The 20,952-nt window shown below is 36.1% G+C and overlaps 1 protein-coding gene across 2 annotated transcripts in view; it reads left to right on the forward strand.

The window, feature by feature from the left end:
* LOC131155128 (piezo-type mechanosensitive ion channel homolog) overlaps positions 1-20,952 on the forward strand; it is a 98,828-nt gene that overhangs the window by 36,731 nt on the left and 41,145 nt on the right. For both annotated transcript variants that reach the window (XM_058108059.1, XM_058108060.1), the window contains exons 7-16: positions 1,231-1,346; positions 2,771-2,855; positions 4,700-4,915; positions 5,017-5,200; positions 13,122-13,250; positions 13,407-13,580; positions 13,764-13,997; positions 14,487-16,037; positions 16,837-19,307; positions 19,615-20,010. In XM_058108059.1, the coding sequence (XP_057964042.1) occupies positions 1,231-1,346; positions 2,771-2,855; positions 4,700-4,915; positions 5,017-5,200; positions 13,122-13,250; positions 13,407-13,580; positions 13,764-13,997; positions 14,487-16,037; positions 16,837-19,307; positions 19,615-20,010 (5,556 nt within the window). The remainder of the gene's footprint in view (positions 1-1,230; positions 1,347-2,770; positions 2,856-4,699; positions 4,916-5,016; positions 5,201-13,121; positions 13,251-13,406; positions 13,581-13,763; positions 13,998-14,486; positions 16,038-16,836; positions 19,308-19,614; positions 20,011-20,952) is intronic.

The following is a 20,952-nucleotide window of genomic DNA, read 5'->3' on the forward strand; positions in this document are numbered from 1 at the left end:
TCAAGTCCCAATTATGATTTTTCGTAACCACTGGCTTCGCTGCCTTCAAACTAACTTTCTACCTCGAGAATTCACTAGAGACCAGCACAACTCATCTTGGAGATCCTGGGCATTTAGGAGTCTAGATTTAAGGATTGAGAATGGTTGGTCTTGAGAAGTTCTCCTAGGGTATTCTTGTGATATAGGATATTAGGTTTGTGAGGAAGATTGATAGGCTTCTAAGGGAATAGTTGCACTCCTTGTCCCTTCACATCCATGTAGAGGGGACAGAATAATAGTGGTCTATCTGTACTTAAGGATGTAAGTATTCGAGGTTTAGGATATTCTGTTGGTAGGAGATCTTTGCAATTTGTGGTTTGTGATTAGATCTTCTAATACGAAGCTTGGACTAGAATTTTGTTGAGTATGAAGTGGATTGATAGTTCTAGTACAAAGTGTTATTTGCATGACATTCCTCTTTTCAATGAACAACAACTTAGTTTATTGGTTGATGGCTATAAGACCAGTTATGCTATATGGATTAGAATTTGGGCAACTAACAAACAACATGTGCAAAAAAGTAAAAGTTGCCGAAAAAGAATGCTAAGTTGGATGGGTGGTATAATGTTAAAAGATAAATTAAGAAATGAACACATTTGCAGTAAGTTAGGCATAACACCTGTAGAAGATAAGGAAGGGGCGCCTCAAATGGTTTGGGCATTTGCAATATGTGCTAAACAATGTACTAGTGAATTTTCGACAAATTTCACTGAATTTTCAAGATTTTGATAAATTTCGGATGATTTGTTGAAATTTTGATGGAAATTATGTAAGACGGAAATCAATTGCCTTTTCGATTTTAAGGATGATGGAAAGCGGATATCAAATGGAAATTTCGACAATTTTGTAGTAATTTAAGACCATGCTTGGAATGAGATAGTGATTAAGGATTTAATAGCCCTTAAATTTTTTAGAGGAAATTGCTCTCAATCACGTAAATTGGCAGAAAAGGATTCATGTAGCAGACCAGGCTTGGTTTGTTGTTGTAATTGTAATTTTGTTTGCTTGGAGGCTGCCCATGCTCCTCTTTATGTCTTCTCTATTTCTTCAGTTAAGAAGTTTCTGTGCTTATAAACGATCAAGTGATTCTTGTTCATCTAATGCATTTTATTCTTCTTTTCCTACTTTATATCTATTGTTTTCCCTTGATTTCTTAGAATTGGTTCACCCTTTATTGTCCCTCATAAGCAGCTATCCCATGTTAGATGTGATTTGGAGGAAATGGACATTATTATGTCGATGGGAAAAAGTAGTTTGTCTGAGCAACTTCTTCCACCAAAGCATACATTTTTCATTCGTGAATTAAGGTAATTGACTAGGAACATTTATTTATTTGGTTTACATTATACCTTCTAGTTTCAAATATCCTGTCTTGATTGCAGATTCTTGGCTACTTGGGTAATTACTTATGTGTAACTTTTCTTTATGCCATTCCAAATTCAAGTTTGAAAATTTTGGTATTTATTATCTGATGGGAATTGCTTAGATAATTGGGACTGTTCCTTTTGAAACCCAATGGCAGCTTTAATTCTGCAAAGGAATTTTTTTTTTTTTTCATGTAATGGTATTAATTCCTGTTATGCTTTTCTGTATGCCTGTAAAGATAGGATGATTGGAATTTAAATTAAATGTTTGGCCTCCCCTTCAAAAAAAGAAAAATTAAAAAAGATTTCCAATACTGCACCATTGTTTACCTGGCTGTGGCCACAAATTAACCAGAAAGACATGAAACTCCATTATATATATATATATATATTTTCAATTCACAGAAGAAAAATATGCGAAGAACTGTAATAGGGCAGGCTCCAGTGACCCACATTTTCGAAGCTGTCTTATGAGACCTACTGTAAGCAACTTGTACTGCATGGATTTATAATATTTGCTATTGGCCTCCCGTGACTTGGTAGACCAGTCAATTGTCTGCTTGAGTTGATCAAAATTTTTTGCTAAGATCATAATTAGCCCCTCCCACTCTGTGTAAGTCTGCTGGCTTATATCCACTTCAATGAAATTTCTGGTCGCCCAAGTGGTGGTGCAGAAAGTGCTTTTATTCTTCAATGATTGTATCTTTTTTATTTTTTTACATTCAGTATTTGTTAACCTGCATTAATTCTTCCTGAGGTTAATAGAATTTGATTCCAAATTTGCTTTTCTTTGATGAATATTTGGCTTACTCATTTGTTACCATTGCTATGGTAAAAAAAACTCTGTATGTTTCTTTTATTTCCATTTTAAAATTCTTATTGCGCCCTGGAAAGGGTTCTCCTAGTTAAAAGGCAATATGATTCTTTCTTGTAAATGCAATGTCGAGTTTAAAACATCTTAGATCTAAGGGTTCAAATCCTCAAAAAGAAGCACAGAAATGGTTGAGCATCAGGAAACAGACAAGAAGATCGTAAGGAGTCTTCGAAATTGGAGAGATTTTTTGCATTGTTGATGCTGCTTAGAGGAATATGAGAATAAAAAAATTTGTAATTTCTCCTGGACGATTACACATCTCATTTAAATCTGCATTGTTTTTATTCTGCTAGGTGGAGGTTTTCTGTCTATTCATGCTGATGTTTTGCATTACATTCAAAATTTCTCTTTAAGATTGTTTCAGTAAACTTGGATTTTCAAATTAAGGTTCTTTTATTACTTGTTACTTTTCTCTGTTGAGAATCTTCTTTAATTGTATGACAAAATCACAGTGGTATTGTTTGTAAGCTTACTGGAGTGTACAAATTTGCAGATCTGGTGTAAGGCATACAAATGTTTTACTAAGAGGAGAAGTTTTTCGGACATTTAGCATAAACTTTTTCACATATGGATTCCCAGTACGTATTCTTAAAAAGCATATTGTCATCTATTTATTGGCAGTAAATGCATGATTTTAATTAATATGACTAGATGTTGACTTGACTTTTATATCTCTATTTATTTATTTATTTATTTTTATGAAGATAAAAGGTGATACAGTTAGTTTCATTGCTTATATATCCTTTGTTGAAAATATGCAAACTTTTGAAAGAGCACTTCCTGCTTTATTTAATAATATGATATATGAAGATGAGATTACAATTTTAAACATCTACAGCTTTTTTTTATTTTTATTGTGACATGCCTTTGGATTCTTCATGTGACCAAGTTATTAATAACAGTAAATTTTCCTATAACAACTTGTCAATTTAGGTCAAGTAAAAAATGTACCATTGGTGGAGAAAAAGTGGACAATTATGATTATTTAGGGCATCATTTCAGGTCACCCATAGCAGATGCCCAAACACATAATTATGTATTCATATCATAAAGATCTAACAGGGTTTATGATAGCTGTTAGCTACCTAACACAACCCTGTTTTTTTACCAGGGTCTGGGACTGGCTAGGTGCAAAAAGAGTTAGCACATTGATTGTGTCATAGGTGGAGTTTCTCTTGCAAAAATGGTTCTAAACCATTCTCCTCTTATCACGTCCCCCTGAACATTCCAAGAAAGAATCTGCATTTGGCAAAATTAAGGGCCCCAAGGACCTGACAAGTTTCAACATCCAACAACTACAATACGGACCTCTTATAGGCTCTTATAGGCTTATAATTCTTGGAGGGAAAAAAACTACAATACGGACCTAATTAAGCCAAACTACCAGTTTCCAAATAAAAATAGCCTAGAATCTTGCTTCCTACGTATAATATCCTAGAATCTTTGAGGATGTTCCTGAATAAAATAAAGTAAAATATGTCTTTCTTGTACACTTCGTCAACTGCCACCTCTGTCATCATTGATCGATGGCACTAACCAGTCCAGCTCCCTCCCATTTTTCTTAGCCCTTTTCTTCTCCCCAACATTTGCTTCCCTCGCCTAACCTTTACTCCACTAGAATTGACCAAATCAGGCCTAAGTCATATTGGAGATCGTGCGCACCTGGTTTTCCTTCGCATCTAAAAAGTTCACTGATCTGAAAGACTCCTCATTGATTAACGCGTTAAGGCACAAAGGTGACTCAACGTTTGTATGGGGCAGCATTGAATCTAGGATAACACTTTCAGGAAAAAAATTATTTTCCTGCTGGGCCTCTGTTTGGTTGTTTCTGAGGTCCCTTTTCACCTTAAATGTATCAGAAGATGCTTGCAACTGACTATTTCATGAGAAGACAAAGCAGATTGAAGCTGGCTGTCATTTTGCAAGGGATGTTGTAATGAAGAAGGTTGTGAGGACTCCATTCGTGAAGATGTTTTCACGGAGGCTTTATTTAAATCCGCATTGTCTACTAGGGTTAGGTGATATTCATACACCTCTAGGGGAGGGAGTGGGAGTGTTAGAAATATATTATTTTTAGCAATTGAGTGGTGCGTATGGTATTTATGTCCTCCAGTATGTTTTTAAATATCAGTGTAAGACGGGCAGGGCAGTGAACTGGAGAGCAGCATGTAACTTTTAGTTCTAGTTGACTGCTATTTCTCCCTCTCCTCTTTTTTATCTTCTTCATCTGAAGCAGATAATCTTGTTTTTCTGTCCCAAACTTCCTTGAGATTGCTTTGTTTTTCTTATACTGTTTCTTATTTTGTCCTTGAAATTGCTTGCTTAGTTTTAATGACTGCTGTAACTACATTCAATTTCAATTTGTTAAGATTTATCTATTATCTTTGGCTTATTTGTAAAACTTTCAGTGTTGAACTTGCAGATCTCCCTGTTTGCTCTTTCTTTCTGGAGTTTTCATTTTGCTAGCATATGTGCATTTGGATTACTAGCATATGTTGGCTACATTGTGTATGCCTTTCCCTCTTTGTTCCGTTTGCACCATTTAAATGGGTTGCTTCTTGTCTTCATTCTATTCTGGGCTGTTGGCACATACATTTTCAACATGGCATTTGCATTCCTAAATCGGAAAATTGGGAAGGTAATGTTCTATTTGGCTCAAAGTTTTCTAATGGTTTTTAGTAAGAAAACTGAAAAGATTGAGGAGGTTAAATAAGAGATTCAATACTACATTTGATGCAGGACATGGAGATATGGGAAATGGTTGGGTTGTGGCATTATCCCATTCCTGGACTTTTTCTGCTGGCACAATTTTGCCTTGGAATTCTGGTTGCCGTTGGTAATCTGGTGAACAACTCTGTCTTCCTATACTTGTCTGATGAAGTTGGGCAATCTTTGAATGACAATGACAACTGCACTGTTGAAGGTAATGTAGCACTATTTTACATTAATTATCTATGAAGTTTTTTTTATCTCCTATGGCTTTTATTCCTACTTGATTTTTTAGAAACAGCTTATATTCTGCCAAATAATATGCTTAATTTTTCTCAACGAATTATTTTTTCTATTATTTGGGTGGGCTAGAGTTCTTGTTTTGCCACTCTTTTTCTAGTCCCATATTATCTATTTAACCACTAGTCATCAGGTTTGCCTGACAATATCACCCATTCTCATTCACCTTCTCATCCTCTTCCCATTTGCCCACCCTTAGTTCCTCTAGTTCTTTTATGTCTTTAGCTTGAAATTTATCATTCCTCAACGAAAAACTGACATTCCTTGAAGCCCTGAGTTTTAGTATCCACAGATGTTGAACATCGACACACTGTCGCCTGACATGACTTGGCACTTGTATGAGATGTGTCCCAAATTAATTTAATCGGTTGTGTGAGAGAGCTTCGGTTGATACTGTTATCGTGCAGATCAGAACCATCAAATTGGTTGCATCCTCCAACTACCCGTTGTCATCTCAGGCGATGCACATGTATACTAATGTGAAAGAGAAGTCCAAGTATTTGTTGCATTCTCCTCCATCTTCAGACTCCAAGGATTGTGAAGATTGGATGAAAGAGAATGATAGATTGCTGTGAATGTGATGTTTCATAGAATAACCAATGATATATGGGATGATCTTCTTGAAAGCTTCTCTTAAGATAAAAATCAAACTTGTATTTTTGATCTGTATGTTAAGTTTTTCAAATAGGACCAAGAAGATAGGTCTCTTAGTGAGTATTATAGCACTTTGAAGGGTATGTGGGAAGAATTGAACATATATCTTCCAATTAGTTCCAACATGATTAAGAGGCGAAGGGCAAAATTTTTGGCTGCCAAGTTTTTTTTGGGTTGAGTTCTGAGTTTCAACCCATCTGCAACTTTTTTCAGTGAATCCATACCATCCATGAATGAAGCATACACTAGAATCCAACAGATCACAAAAGATGGCTTTCTATCGTCTCCTCATGCTTCTTCCTTTCATTGTTTAGCCATGTTTAGCACCACCTCCAACCATAGTGAGGGAACTGTTGTTGGATGAGGATGGGTTTTGGAAGGCAAAGGTAGTGTATCTAGCCGAGGAACTCATTGTGGCAATTCTCGCATTTGCGCACATCGTGGCAATCAAAACCATGCTATTGATCGCTATTGGGATCTCCACGGGAAACCAACTTGGGCTAATAAGTTTGTTTCTGAGTGTGAGTTCAAGTGCACCTAGCCACTCCACTGGGAAGTTGAGTATATCATCTACCATGCCCCAAGAAGAGTACAACAATCTTGTTCGCATGGTTCAACAACTCCAAATTCATTCTTCTACATCTATTGCTACTGTGGCCCATTCAGGTACAAATGGGCTTTTTGCCTCTTCATCCTCTTCACCCCGAGTTATTGATTCTGGTGCCTGCTCCCATATGACAAGTAGTCCTAATTTATTTTAGGACTTGAAACCCACTACCTTACACTCTATGGTTACTCTTGTTGGTGGTTTAGCAGCACCAGTTTCTGGTTATGAAAATATTCTTTTGTTTCCTTCTATGCCTCTTTCCTTTGCCTTATATAGTTATATGTGCCAAAATTTCCCTCAAACCTATTACCAGTTAATCAACTGACAAAATCTCATAACTATTTTGTGACCTTCTTTCTTTCTCATTGTGTTATTTAGGATCTCCAGTGGAAGAAGAGGATTGGTGGAGGCCTAGAGAAGGATGACTTGAACTATTTTGATGGTGGTGGTGGTTGATCCGATTCTTGTCATACCACTTCCTTAATTTCTACTTATGATGTTTCTCTTGATTAGTGGCATGCTCGTCTGGGTCATCCATCACTCCAAAAACTACGAGTTTTTCCCATGTTCAAGTATCTTTCTTATTTTGAGTGTATTGTGTGTCAAATAGGAAAGCATTTTAAGACATCTTTTCCATCTAGAATTGAGTAAAGTAGTAAATCATTTTTTTCTCATGTACATTCAAACATTTGACTAGTCACCAATATTTTGTGTCCTTTGTAGATGATTTTTCTTGTATGACCTAGATTTTTTTTGTTGAAAGATAGATCTAAATTTTTTTTATATTCACTCAATTCCACCAAGAAATTAAAACTCAGTTTGGCATTAGTATTAAATTTTTTCAATCTGATAATGCACTTGAAATTTGTTCAAAATGAGCTTCAATCCTTTTTCTTGGCCAAAGGGATTATTTATCAAACGTCATGTATACATACCCATCAATAGAATGGAGTAGGTAAAAGAAAAAATAGGCATTTACTTGCCTTAGCACGGTCTCCCTTGCTTCATATGCATGTTCCTAAAACCTTTTTGGACTGATGCTCTTCTTACAACTTTCCTTTCGCTCAATAAGATGCTCTCTAGTGTTCTAAGGGGACAAATACCCTTCACCGTCGTGTATCTAGAAACATCCATATTCTTTGTCATGCCTCATATCTTTAGTTGCACATGTTTTGTTCATGTTCCAAATACTGGACAAGACAAGTTCTCTCTTTGTGTTGTTAAATGTGTCATTGTTGGGTACTTGAGAACTCCGAAAGGTAATAAATGTTATGATCCTGACACTCATAGGAAATATGTTAGTGCAAATATCCCCTTTTTTGGAGGAACACCTTATTTCTCTAGCGCAGGGTCCTCCTTGGATTAATCTATTTTGAGTCCATAAACAATTTCTAATTCCCCCTTATGTGTTGATCCTCTGATTCCTTTTTTCATGCTTCTACCAAAATCTTTTGCTCCTTTTCCAAATCCATCAGATACAAACATAGATAAAAAATTGAGGGTTTATGAATGACGAAAAGAAAACATAGACATCACTACCACTATATAGCTGCCTCTTCAACTCATCATTGTTTTGACTTCTGATTCTGGAGATCCATCCCATTGTGACTTGGATTTGCCCATTTCTCAGTAGACAGGTACTTGAACATGTACATGGCCCTTAGTTACTTAATCTAATGCTCATTATGTTTCATTTATTCACGTTCCTAGTCCTATGTATTCTTTTTTCTTGTCCATTTTCTCTGTTTTTTGTTCCTTTCTCGCATGTTGAAGCACTTGCCAACCTTGGGTGGAAGCATGCCATGGAAGTAGAAATGGATACTTTGACGATTCGAGGGAGATAGGACTTGATGGATCTTCCTCCCAATAAGGAGTTGGTAGGTGTTGCTAGGTCTACAATATTAAATATCTTCCTGATGACTTTATTGAATAGCTCAAGGCTTGATTGGCTGCCAAGGGGTACACCCAAACATATGGTAGTGATTATTTTGAGACCTTTCCTATTGCTCTACTAAATTTTGTTTGTGTTGATCTCATTGGTAGTTAATTTTGATTGGCCCTTATACCAGCTAGATGTGAAGAATGCCTTTTATGGAGATTTGCAAGAAGAGGTACACATGGAGAAACATCTAGGTATGTTGCTCATGGGGAGGATAGTGATGTATGTAGGTTGCATAAGGCCATGGTCTTAAGTAGTCTCCTCGAGATTGGTTAAACAAATTTAGTGTGGTGGTCTGTCTATTTGGCTTCTTCAATTGCTATTTAGATCATTCGGTCTTTCTTCGAAAAATAGTGGTAAGTGTGGTACTTCTAGTAGTTTATGTTGATGATATCATCATCGGGTAGTGATCAAAGTGGGATTGCATGTGTTAAGCAATGGCTTCAAGCTAAATTTCAAATCAAAGACTTGGGTACTCTGCATTACTTTCTTGGCATTGAGATTATATAGTGTAGGAAAAGGTTAAGTTTATCTCAATGAAGATATACCTTGGACTTGGTAAGTGAGATTGGTTTGTTAGGAGCTAAACCAATTGATACTCCTATGGTTCCTAACATGAAGATGTCTAGGGATGTTGGACCAGAATTTGAAGATAAGCGTTGATCTAGGCAGTTAGTTGACAAGTTGATCTACTTAACTATCACTAGACCAGATGTATCTTTGCAGTTGGGGTGGTGAGTTGGTTTATAGAAAATCCTAAACAACCACATTTGGATGTTGTTTGTAGGATTTTGCTGTATCTTAAAGGCTCTCCTAGCAAAGGTTTGATATATAAATGTAATAAAAATAGTGAGATCATGTGATACTTTGATGTAGATTGAGTTGCATGTTGAAGCATTTGCTAATCGTGAGTGAAAGCATGCAATGGATGTTAAAAAAATGAATGCCTTGACCACTTGAGGGACATGGGACTTGGTGGATCTTCCTATTTGTAAGGAGTTGGTTAGGTGCCATTGGGTGTACACCATTAAATATCTTCCTGATGGTTATGTCGAATGACTTGGGGCTCGTTTAGTTGCCAAGGGGTACACCCAACATATTACTGATCATTTTGAGACTTTCTCTTATGTTTCTCGACTAAATACTATTCATGTATTGATCTCAATGGCAATTAATTTTGATTGGCATTTATATAAGTTGGATGTGAAGAGTGCCTTCTTGTATGGAGATTTGCACACATGGAACAACCTCATGGGTGTGTTGCTCAAGGGCAGGATGGTAAAGGTTGTAGGTTTCATAAGGCTATTTATGTTCAAGTCTAGTTTGACAAATTTAGTGTGGTAGTTTCTGCATTTGGCTTTATATAATGGTACTCTGTTACTTTGATAAATCTGTTTTTTTATTGCAAAAACGAGAGGGTTGTGGTACTTCTAGTACTTATTAGTTTACGTTGATGATATCATTATCATTTGCAGTGACCCGAGCAAGATTGTAGATGTTAAGTAGTGGCTTCAAGAAAAATTTCAAATCAAAGAATTGAGCATTCTATGTTACTTTCATGGTATTGAGATTGCATAGTAGAGGAAAGGATTGAATCTATCTTAGCGAAAATATACATTGGACTCGCTAAGTGAGATAAAAAATTTATAAAATAGAGCTTATGATACTTTATATATACTAGACTTGATACAAAAGAATGAAGAGACATTTATAAAATTGTTAGAGCTAGAGAAAGAAAATGCAAAGATTTAGGTAGCATAAAATGTATAAAGGACAAGAATGGTAATGTCTTAATCAAAGAAGAAGACATAAAAGAGAGGTGGCAGAGATACTTCAATAAGTTGTTTAATGAAAACCAAATTGAAAGCTTGAGCTTGGAAGGAAAAGTAAGGAAAAAACTAAAAATAGGAGAATTATTTGCAAAGTGAGTTTGAGTTAAGATGACTTTAAAAAATATGAAAACTGGGAAATCTTGAGGACCCAATAACATTCAATTGAAGTTTGGGAATGTTTAGGGGATAGAGGAAGTGTATGGTTAACTAATCTATTCAACACTATTATAAAAACCAAGAGAACGACAGAGGAATGGAGGAAAAGCATGTTAATACTTTTACACAAAAACAAAGGCGTTATTCAAAATTGTAATAACTATTGGCGGAATTAAGATTATGATTCATGCAATGAAACTATTGGAAAGGGTAATTGAACAAAAAGTAAGACTAGAAACGAGAGTTTTAGAGAACCAATTTGGTTTTAGGCCTAGGAGATCCACAAAAGAAGCTATTTATCTTTTAAGAAGTTTAATGAAAAGGTTTAGAGAAAAGAAGAGCGACTTGCATATGGTTTTTATTGACCTAGAGAAAGCCTATAAAATAACCTGAGGATGAGGCAGTGAGGAAGGATTTGACAGCTATTGACCAAGAAGAGGAAAATGATCTCGATCGAGTGAAATGACAAAAAGGGATTCATGTAGCTGACCCCACCTAGTGACACTTAAGTCTTGTTGTTGTTGTTGCTAAGTGAGAATGGTTTGTTGGGAACTCATGGATCCCAACGGGAAGTTTCTAGGGATGTTGGACCAGACTTTGAAGTTGATCTACTTGACTATTACTAGACTTGATATATCTTTTTTAGGTGGTGAGTAATTTATCGAAAATCCCCAACAACCACATTGATACTCATTATAGGATGTTGCAGTATCTCAAAGGCTTTCTCGGTAGAGTTTTGATAGATAAATATAATAGAAAATGATGTGGATTGGCTAGCTATAGTCGTGATCAAAAGTCTACTGCTGGATACTCTAATTTTGTGTGAGGTAATCCTGTTAACTAGCATAGCGAGAAACAATCCACCATAGCAAGGTTAGTTTTGGAGTATTGAGCTGTGGCTCATAGTGTGAGTGAGCTTATGTGGCTGAAGTTTCTTATGTCAGATATGGGATTCTTGGTAATGAAGCGAATAGATATATTTTTTGGTAATCAAGTTGCCGTTTATATTGGTAGGCTGCTAGCAATGAGAGGATAAAGCACATTGAAGTTGGTTGTCATTTTGTGAGGGATGTTGTGTTTGAACAAGATCATGAGGACTTCGTTTGTGTAATCTGTGGGTCAGTTAGGCGATGTTTGTAGAAGATATTTGTTCAAGCCCACCTTGTCTAATTGTTGTAACAAGCTGGGTTAGGTGATATTTATACACCTCCAGCTTGAGAGGGAGCATTAGAAGAGAATACGTTATTTTAGTAATTAGGTTGTCTTAGGTGGGGTACATTTGTCCTTAAGTCTATTATTTATTAATAATATATAAGAAGGCAGATCTGGCCAGGAATTTGCCGCAGAACTTTTTTCCTTTCTCTTCTTCTCTGCTTCTTTTCTTCTCTTCTTCTAGCCTCTATATCTAACTTTACAACAAGAATTATCTAGATCTTGTGTGGAACCGTCTTTTCATAGAGGAAGTGTGTTCTAGATCTTTTATACAAGACTGCGTTATTGGGATCCAAACCAGTTGATACACCTATGGATCCTAACCAAAATTATTTCTGAATGAGAGTGATTTGTTTGCAGAACTTTGTTGATGTTGGTATTTGTTGGGAAGTTAAATTAGCTGATAGTCACACTACAACTAGACATGTCTTTTGCAACAATTGTTGTGAGCCAGTTCCTAGATTATCCCTGAACAAGCCACTGAGATGCTGTCATTCATATCTTACAGTACCTTGGAGGTGCACCTGAAAGAGGCCTCTTGTATCATGATCTGGGCCACACCCATATTCAAGATTATACAGATACATACAGATTAGCCTTGATCGCCCTATGACGAGATCCTCAACTCCCTACTATGTTTTTTGTTGGTGGTAAACTAGTACCTTGGAAGAGTAAGAAGCAGAATGTTGTGGCTCAATTGAGTGATGAGTCTGAATATAAGACCATGGCATACAATAAATTTGAATTGTTTTGGCTGAGGAACATGTTGGAAGAACTTGGGTTTCCCCATTCTCAGGCTACGTAGTTGATGTCTTATGATCAAGCTGCTATTCACATTGCCTTAAATGTGAGATAATGAAGCATATTGAAGTTGACTGTCATTTGTTCAGGAGAAACTTGTGTAGAAGCTGACTGAAACCACTTATGAAGTCCAAACACCAACGTGCCAATCTATTCATTAAAGCTTTCATGGGTGCTTCGGTTAAATTGATTTGCAGCAATCTAGGAGCATATGATGCCTACGTTCCAGTTTATGTTCCAGTTTAAGATGGAGTGTTACTGGTTATTTAGTATTATTACCTATTTTAGTAACTAAGAGTTAGCGAGGATTATGCCCATTGTGATGTACTTGGCTATATTACAAATAGAGGGGGAGACCTATAGCTGTGTTTACATCTTCCAATTTACACAACATTAGAACAAGGATCATATCTTCAAAATTCTGGATTTTTAATTTTTAGGAATCAAGATGCTAGGGCATTATTTTTTAATTGGTACTTGGAATTAAAATAAAGTGAAGGCTACTGATTACAGTGACACTGTTCTCTCTTATACTGGTTTTGCTTGAAGATTTTCTTATGTTCAATTCCAAAGTAATTTGAGCTTATACTTCATTTCTGTACATGTAATTTTTCCTCACATCTTTTACTTGCAGTGAAAGATGAGACCAAGGTGTTGATTGTGGCTACAATTGCATGGGGACTGCGCAAATGCTCACGGGCTATCATGCTGACATTGATATTCCTCATTGCTGCAAAACCCGGTTTCATCCATGCTGTATATGGTATGTTTAGTTGAATCACTATATTTTTCTTCTTCTTTTTTGTTATTTACCTTTTATCCATTGATTATATATGTATAAATTGAATGGTCAGCTTACAGTGTTACAAAATTATACGACAGTTTGCTAATTGGTGCCACATTCTGACCTTTACTCCAGTGATATTTTTTTTTATGTATCTTCTGAGCCATGACATCAGCAGAAAGATGCGCCAATCCTTGATTCTCCTATGTGAGGCCCATTTTGCAGTGTTGTACATTCTTCAGCTTAATCTAATTTCTAAATTTTTGGAGCAAAAGGGCTTCTTGAGTATGGAAATTTTATCTCAATTAGGTATGCATTTTGGTTTATGTGAATTTTTTATCATTTCCGAAGGAGATTTTATGGTTTTTAATCTGTTTTTTTGTGTGACATTTTATGTTGGTTTTGAAATATCTCTTATTTTGGTTCAATTTTATTTTTCTTCTTCTTTTCATTTATCAGTTTTCTAAATTATTTCTATGTAAAATATTTCAGGTCTTCTTGACAGCGATAGCTCCTGGGATTTCTTGGAGATAGCTTTGCTTGCATGCTTTTGTGCAGTTCATAATCATGGCTTTGAAATGTTATTTTCATTCTCAGCCATTGTGCAGCATACCCCTAGCCCTCCTGTTGGATTTAGCATTCTGAAAGCTGGTTTGAGCAAATCAGTTCTATTGTCTGTGTATGCATCTCCAAGCTTCAGTGACAGACATGATGATGCTTCTCATGGTATATTTTATTTTTAACTTAATTTATTGTGAAATGATCTTCCAGCTTTGTATTGAAGAACCGAACAAAATGTTCTAAGATTAGTTTAAAGTTATTGACACCATTGCTGCTAGTTTTGCCATTGAAACCTCAATTTCTACCTTTTATGTTTTGTATAATGAACTTGGGAATTGTAATGTTCATATGGAGTCCGTAGATTCAGGAGTGAGGTTGGCCATTGGATTCCATGAAGAAGTTTTTGAAGTACTCACCTGAACACCAACTTTATGATTTAGGTTCATTTGTGTACAAAATTTGACTTTATTGTCCAAAGAAAAGTCCATTTTTTTGCCAATAGCAAACAAGCAATCATCCCTATTATTTGGAAATTTATAAGAGAGACCTAGTGAAACTATTTACATGTTTCACACCTTGATAACTGCCTACGAAGCTAATTACTGTTCTTGATTTTTTTAATTACTAACTAATTTTTGGCTGATATAATTTCAGAGAGAAGAATAGCATCATTCCTCAGTGCAGTAGGACAGAAGTTCCTATCAATATATCGGTCATTTGGAACCTATGTTGCTTTTTTGACCATACTTCTCACAGTTTACCTGGTGAGACCTAATTATATATCATTCGGGTACATTTTCCTTCTACTCTTCTGGATCATTGGAAGACAAGTTGCTGAGAAGACAAAAAGACGCCTGTGGTTTCCATTAAAAGTATATGCAATTATGGTGTTTACTTTCTCATATAGCTTGTGCATTTTCTCTAGCTTAGAGCTGTGGTTGTCTGGTATAATAGATCTTTATCATGACTTGGGCTATAATCCAGAAGCTTCATTATTTGAAAATGTTTGGGAATCTCTAGCAATTTTGGTTGTGATGCAACTTTACAGTTATGAAAGGAGACAGAGCAAGTATAACAGGTCGAATGATGCTGATCCATCAGAATCTGGAGTATTTGGGTTTATCAGACGCCTTCTAATTTGGCACAGTCAGAAAATTTTGTATATTGCTGTGTTCTATGCATCTCTGTTGTCAATTAGTGCATTTGGTTTTCTGTATATTTTTGGCCTTGTTATATGTTCAACTTTACCCAAAGCTTCTCGGATCTCATCCAGATCATTCTTAATTTACACAGGAATTCTGGTGACCACTGAGTATCTTTTCCAGATGTGGGGTAAACAGGCTGGGATGTTTCCTGGCCAAAAGCACTCTTATTTGTCCAATTTGTTGGGTTTCCAGGTATTTAGGCCTGGATTTTGGGGCATAGAATCAGGTTTGAGGGGAAAAGTTCTGGTTGTTGCAGCCTGTACTCTCCAGTACAATGTCCTTCGTTGGTTGGGGAGGATGCCAAGTAATCTTCTGAATACAGGAAAATGGGAAGAACCTTGCCAATTGTTTGTCTCAGCAGAAGATACATCAACTGTTGTTTCCATCACTAATCAGGGAAGTAATCTATCATCAGATTCCGTGTCACTATTTGCAAAGGAAACAGTGGTGCCTAGCAATTCATGGCCATCTTTTGACTCTTATGTGCCTCAAGAATCTCTGCCAGTGGCTTCTAAAATAGGAGGCTCTGACAGTAGCAGCACAAGAAAATATTCATTTCAATATATCTGGGGAAGCTCTAGGGAAAGTCAAAAGTGGAATAAGAAGCGGATAATTGCCTTAAGAAAGGAAAGATTTGAAATGCAGAAGACTACCTTGGAAGTATATCTGAAGTTTTGGATGGAGAATATGTTCAATCTCTTTGGCCTTGAGATAAACATGGTTGCATTGCTTCTTGCCAGTTTTGCATTGTTGAATGCTATTTCTATGCTGTACATTGCATCACTCGCAGCTTTTATTCTTTTGGATCGGCGTATTGTACGTAAAGTGTGGCCTGTATTTGTCTTTTTGTCTGCCACTATTCTCATCCTTGAGTACTTTGCCATCTGGAAGAATATGATGCCTTCAAGTAAAAATGTCCCAACTGAGACCAGTGTGCAATGCCATGATTGCTGGAGAAGCTCAAATCAACATTTCAATTACTGCAAAAACTGTTGGCTAGGTATTGCTCTCTTAGTAATGTCAGAATTTTGGCATGTGCTGTTTCTTTTTCTTAAAGAAGTTGAATCATACTGTTTCTGCCTAAAACAAGTGCTCATTCTCCTAGAAGGCGTATATATTTGTTCATGTTAGATTACCACTTTACCTATATTCTTTAGCTGTTTGGTTATGGGCCAACAATGTATAACACTTCCCTACACATGCAGCTTGATACACACGATAGATAACACCCATTAAATGCAGGCAACGAGACTAGAACCCAGGACCTCCTGATGACCACCTCTGATACCATGTTAGATTACTACTTTGCCTAAAAGGTTAAGCTGTTGGGCTGTGGGCCAACAATGTATATCAAGCTTTAACAGCTCAAAAACTGAGTCAGAATATATAAACTGTACATGATATCTTTGACACAGAACTGCCCTATTTTCTGCAGTTCCTATTTTAAAAAAATTACTATAATTTCAGCCCTTGTTCTTTCAATCCTATCATTCATTTCAAAATATTTAGATTTTAAATAAAAAAAATAGCATCCAGTTTATTTAACTCTAAAAGAATGGGATGTATTTGTCTTTAAAATTTTGGAAATGTTTGAAAAGTCCTTGATAAATTTTTCTATTGACTTATGGGCTGTTCTATTTTTTCTATTTTGTTTCCCCTGTACTTGATTGACTTGGAAGCCCATGGGCATGGCAGACTCACTTTTTAAATTCATTATTTTCTGTCTTATGCCTATATTTTGATTAAACCATCTTGTTTTAACTGTTAACGTGAAGCTTTTTTCTGCCATTTTTCTGTAGGACTTATTGTTGATGATCCTAAGACACTTATCAGCTATTTTATGGTATTCATGCTTGCTTGTTTTAAACTTCGTGCGGATCACCTCTCCAGTTTCTCAGGATCTTTCACATATAATCAGATGATATCTCAACGTAAGAATGCATTTGTTTGGAGAGATCTTTCTTTTGAAACTAAAAGTATGTGGACTTTTCTCGACTACCTGAGGCTATACTTTTATTGTCATCTATTGGATCTTGTGCTTGCTTTGATTCTGATTACTGGAACCCTCGAGTATGATATTCTGCACCTTGGGTACCTTTGTTTTGCCCTGGCTTTCTTTCGTATGAGACTCAAAATATTGAAGAAGAAGAACAAAATTTTCAAGTTCTTGCGCATCTACAATTTTGCTGTTATTGTTCTTTCTCTTACTTATCAGTCTCCTTTTGTGGGGGAATTCAGTGCGGGGACATGTGACACAATAGATTACATATATGAGGTGATTGGATTTTATAAATATGACTATGGGTTTCGGATTACTTCAAGATCTGCTCTGGTGGAGATTATCATATTTTTGCTCGTGTCACTGCAGTCATATATCTTTTCCTCCCAGGAGTTTGATTATGTGTCACGATACCTTGAAGCAGAACAAATTGGTGCCATTGTGCTTGAGCAGGAGAAGAAAGCTGCATGGAAGACTGCACAGCTACAGCATATTCGTGAAAGTGAGGAAAAGAAACGCCAGCGTAACTTGCAAGTAGAGAAAATGAAATCTGAGATGCTCAATCTTCAAAACCAACTGTACAGCATTAACTCAACTGCAAATTTCTATGATGCCTCCACTGGTATTGGAGGCCTACGGAGGAGGAGGAGTACTTCTCTTAATAAGGAGGAAGGTAGTTATGGAAAGCATGATCCGGATATAAATACAGATTTAGTATTCCCTTTTGAATTGCATGAGCCTCCTGCTTGTACTAAAACTGAAAGTCCAACAGAATCAGGTTTTGAGAAGCATTCGATGGAAGCTCCTCATTGTGAGATTTCTGAACTCGAAGTGGATGCTGCTGACGGTGCATTGCTTGATTCAAACAAAACAGAGAGAGGCCAAGCAAAGGAAAATCCATTAATTTCTGCTGTGCAGCTAATTAATGATGGTGTCTCCCAGGTACAGTGCATTGGGAATCAGGCAGTTACTAACCTGGCAAGCTTCTTGAACATAAAGCATGAAGATTTGGACTCAAATGAGCACTCTCCTACAGATGATGAGGTATATGATGCAGTAGAGAGTGAGAATATGACATACACCTGTTTAAACCACTCATCTTCTCTTCAGTCTGATAAGAGCAGATCCATGTCGGATACTGCAAGCTTGCAAATCGGAATAATCATCCGTCACATATGGTCCCAGATGCGATCCAATAATGATATTGTGTGTTACTGTTGCTTCATTCTTGTCTTTCTTTGGAACTTCAGTTTGCTTTCTATGGTGTACCTTGCAGCTCTCTTCTTGTATGCTCTATGTGTAAACACTGGCCCAAGTTACATCTTTTGGGTTGTAATGCTAATCTACACAGAGATCTATATTTTGCTTCAGTATCTGTATCAAATAATCATCCAACACTGTGGACTGAGCATTCAGTTGAGCCTACTGCATGAATTAGGGTTTCCTACACACAAAATCGCATCATCATTTGTTGTCAACTCATTGCCTCTTTTTTTAGTCTACTTGTTTACCCTTATACAGAGCTTTATAACCACAAAAGATGGTGAATGGATGTTCTACACAAAATCCAATTTTTTCAAAAGAAGAGTCCTTTACGGAGACACTAGCTTAAGTTCTAGCTTGAGTGAGAAGGCATGGAGGCTGCTTTTACCAGTAACAAATGTTGTAAAAATGATAATTAGAGGCTTCTGTACCTACTGGAAATCAGTCACACAGGGAGCAGAATCTCCTCCTTACTTTGTTCAGTTGTCCATGGATGTCCACTTGTGGCCAGAGGACGGGATCCAGCCAGAGAAGATTGAGTCTGGAATAAATCAATTGCTTAAAATTGTTCATGATGATAGATGCAAGGAAAAGAATCCTAATGTTTGCCCTTCTGCCAGTAGAGTTCGCATTCAGAGCATTGAAAGAAGTCAAGAAGACCCAAGTGTGGCATTGGCTGTTCTTGAGGTGGTATATGCCTCCCCTTTGACAGAATGTGCAGCTGAATGGTACAAGTCACTCACTCCAGCAGCTGATGTAGCAAAAGAAATTCTTAAAGCAAAGAATGCAGGCTTTATTGAAGAAGTGGGATTCCAATATCCAATAATCTCTGTAATTGGGGGAGGTAAAAGAGAAGTTGATCTGTATGCCTACATATTTGGTGCAGATTTGACTGTTTTCTTTTTAGTTGCCATATTCTATCAATCTGTCATAAAAAACAAAAGTCAATTTCTTGAGGTGTATCAGCTTGAAGATCAATTTCCTAAAGAGTTTGTGTTCATCTTAATGGTAAATCTCTATTCATTTTTATTTTTATATTCATTTCATTTTAATCAAATAATGCTAAAATTTTCATTTATTGCCAAATACTTTAGAGTTACAATTTTGGAGTTCGATTTGGTCGCCATTGTGTGTGTGTGCGCGTGTGTGTTTGTTTGTGTTGGGTTAAGTGAGGCAAATTTTGGTAACTGACGTCTTAGCTGCTTGTGCTTTTCTTTTGGACTATTTTGGCATAATATATGATCTTATTTTTTTAACTGTATTGATTTATTTTATTTTACTTTTTGTTTTATTTTTTATGAAAATTTTGGTGCAGGTCATCTTCTTCCTGATTGTTCTTGATCGAATCATCTACCTCTGTTCATTTGCTACAGGGAAAGTGATATTTTACCTTTTCAACCTTATACTCTTTACTTATTATGTCACTGAGTATGCTTGGCACATGCAACCTTCACATCTACAAGCTGCAGGATTAGCTCTCCGTGCTATATATATCACAAAAGCAGTTTCTCTTGCGTTGCAAGCCATACAAATCCGATATGGGATTCCTCATAAAAGCACTTTGTATCAGCAGTTTCTGACAAGCGAAGTTTCACGAATTAATTATTTAGGTTATCGACTTTATCGTTCTCTGCCATTCCTTTATGAATTACGGTGTGTACTCGACTGGTCATGCACAACTACATCATTGACAATGTATGATTGGCTTAAGGTAAGTCTTTGAAACATTCATTTCCAGTTTTCAACATCATGCTAGAATTAATTCTGCTTCAGAGAATTTAACTTTTCTTGTATCATTGCATTTGGGGGTGGTTCTTGGTGCATGAATGTTGTTCCTTTGTAGCCAGACATCATAGGTTCTAGTCACAGAAACAGCCCTTCAGTATGCAGTTTAAGGTTACGTACACCAGGCTACTCTCCTTGGGGCTTAGACCTGTGTAACCTAATTCATCTGACCAGGAGGATGTCCTGCTTCCAATTTTAGAACCCACAATCTTTTAGTAAATTCATGGAAAATTCTTGAATTACTATTTCAGAGTTTTAAACTATGAATTATATTTTGAGACACAGCAAATTTTTTTTTTGGAGAGCGAATTATTGTACAGAACAAAAATTATATTAAAATCACTTACGTCATTGTTTTATATAGAAATTAGAAAATGATGCCACTTTATTCTCTTTTCTAGAAAAATAATGGCATAATAAGTAAAGGAAATTGACATCCTTTTATAGTAAATCTATCAAGAGATAAAAATTAGTTTTTCAAAGCCTAAATTTTTTCTTAAGATAATTATTCTTGGTTACAAAATAGAGTAGATTGAAAATAGATAACTGTCTTAAATTTTTTAAAATAGAAAAATTGAGAAAAATAAAAGAATTTGAGAATTTCCTTAAATTAATTGGTAGGGCGTTGAGTGCCAAAAACTCTCATCTTCAATTTAGTAAGTTAAGTAATTTGATTAGATCTTAATAATAATGGAATACAATGAAAACATTTGAGCACATGAAAGGTAAAATAAAGAGAAAAAAGGGAAGTATGATGCTGAGATCAATCATTAACTCAAATTAAAATTTGAAGACTAGTAAAAAAGGCAAAATAATGTCATAATAAACATGGCCACATGATGAGTTGCAATGGAAAATTTAATGTTTT

The sequence above is a fragment of the Malania oleifera genome, chromosome 5 (genome assembly GCF_029873635.1).
Source record: "Malania oleifera isolate guangnan ecotype guangnan chromosome 5, ASM2987363v1, whole genome shotgun sequence".
NCBI classification, from domain to species: Eukaryota; Viridiplantae; Streptophyta; class Magnoliopsida; order Santalales; family Ximeniaceae; genus Malania; species Malania oleifera.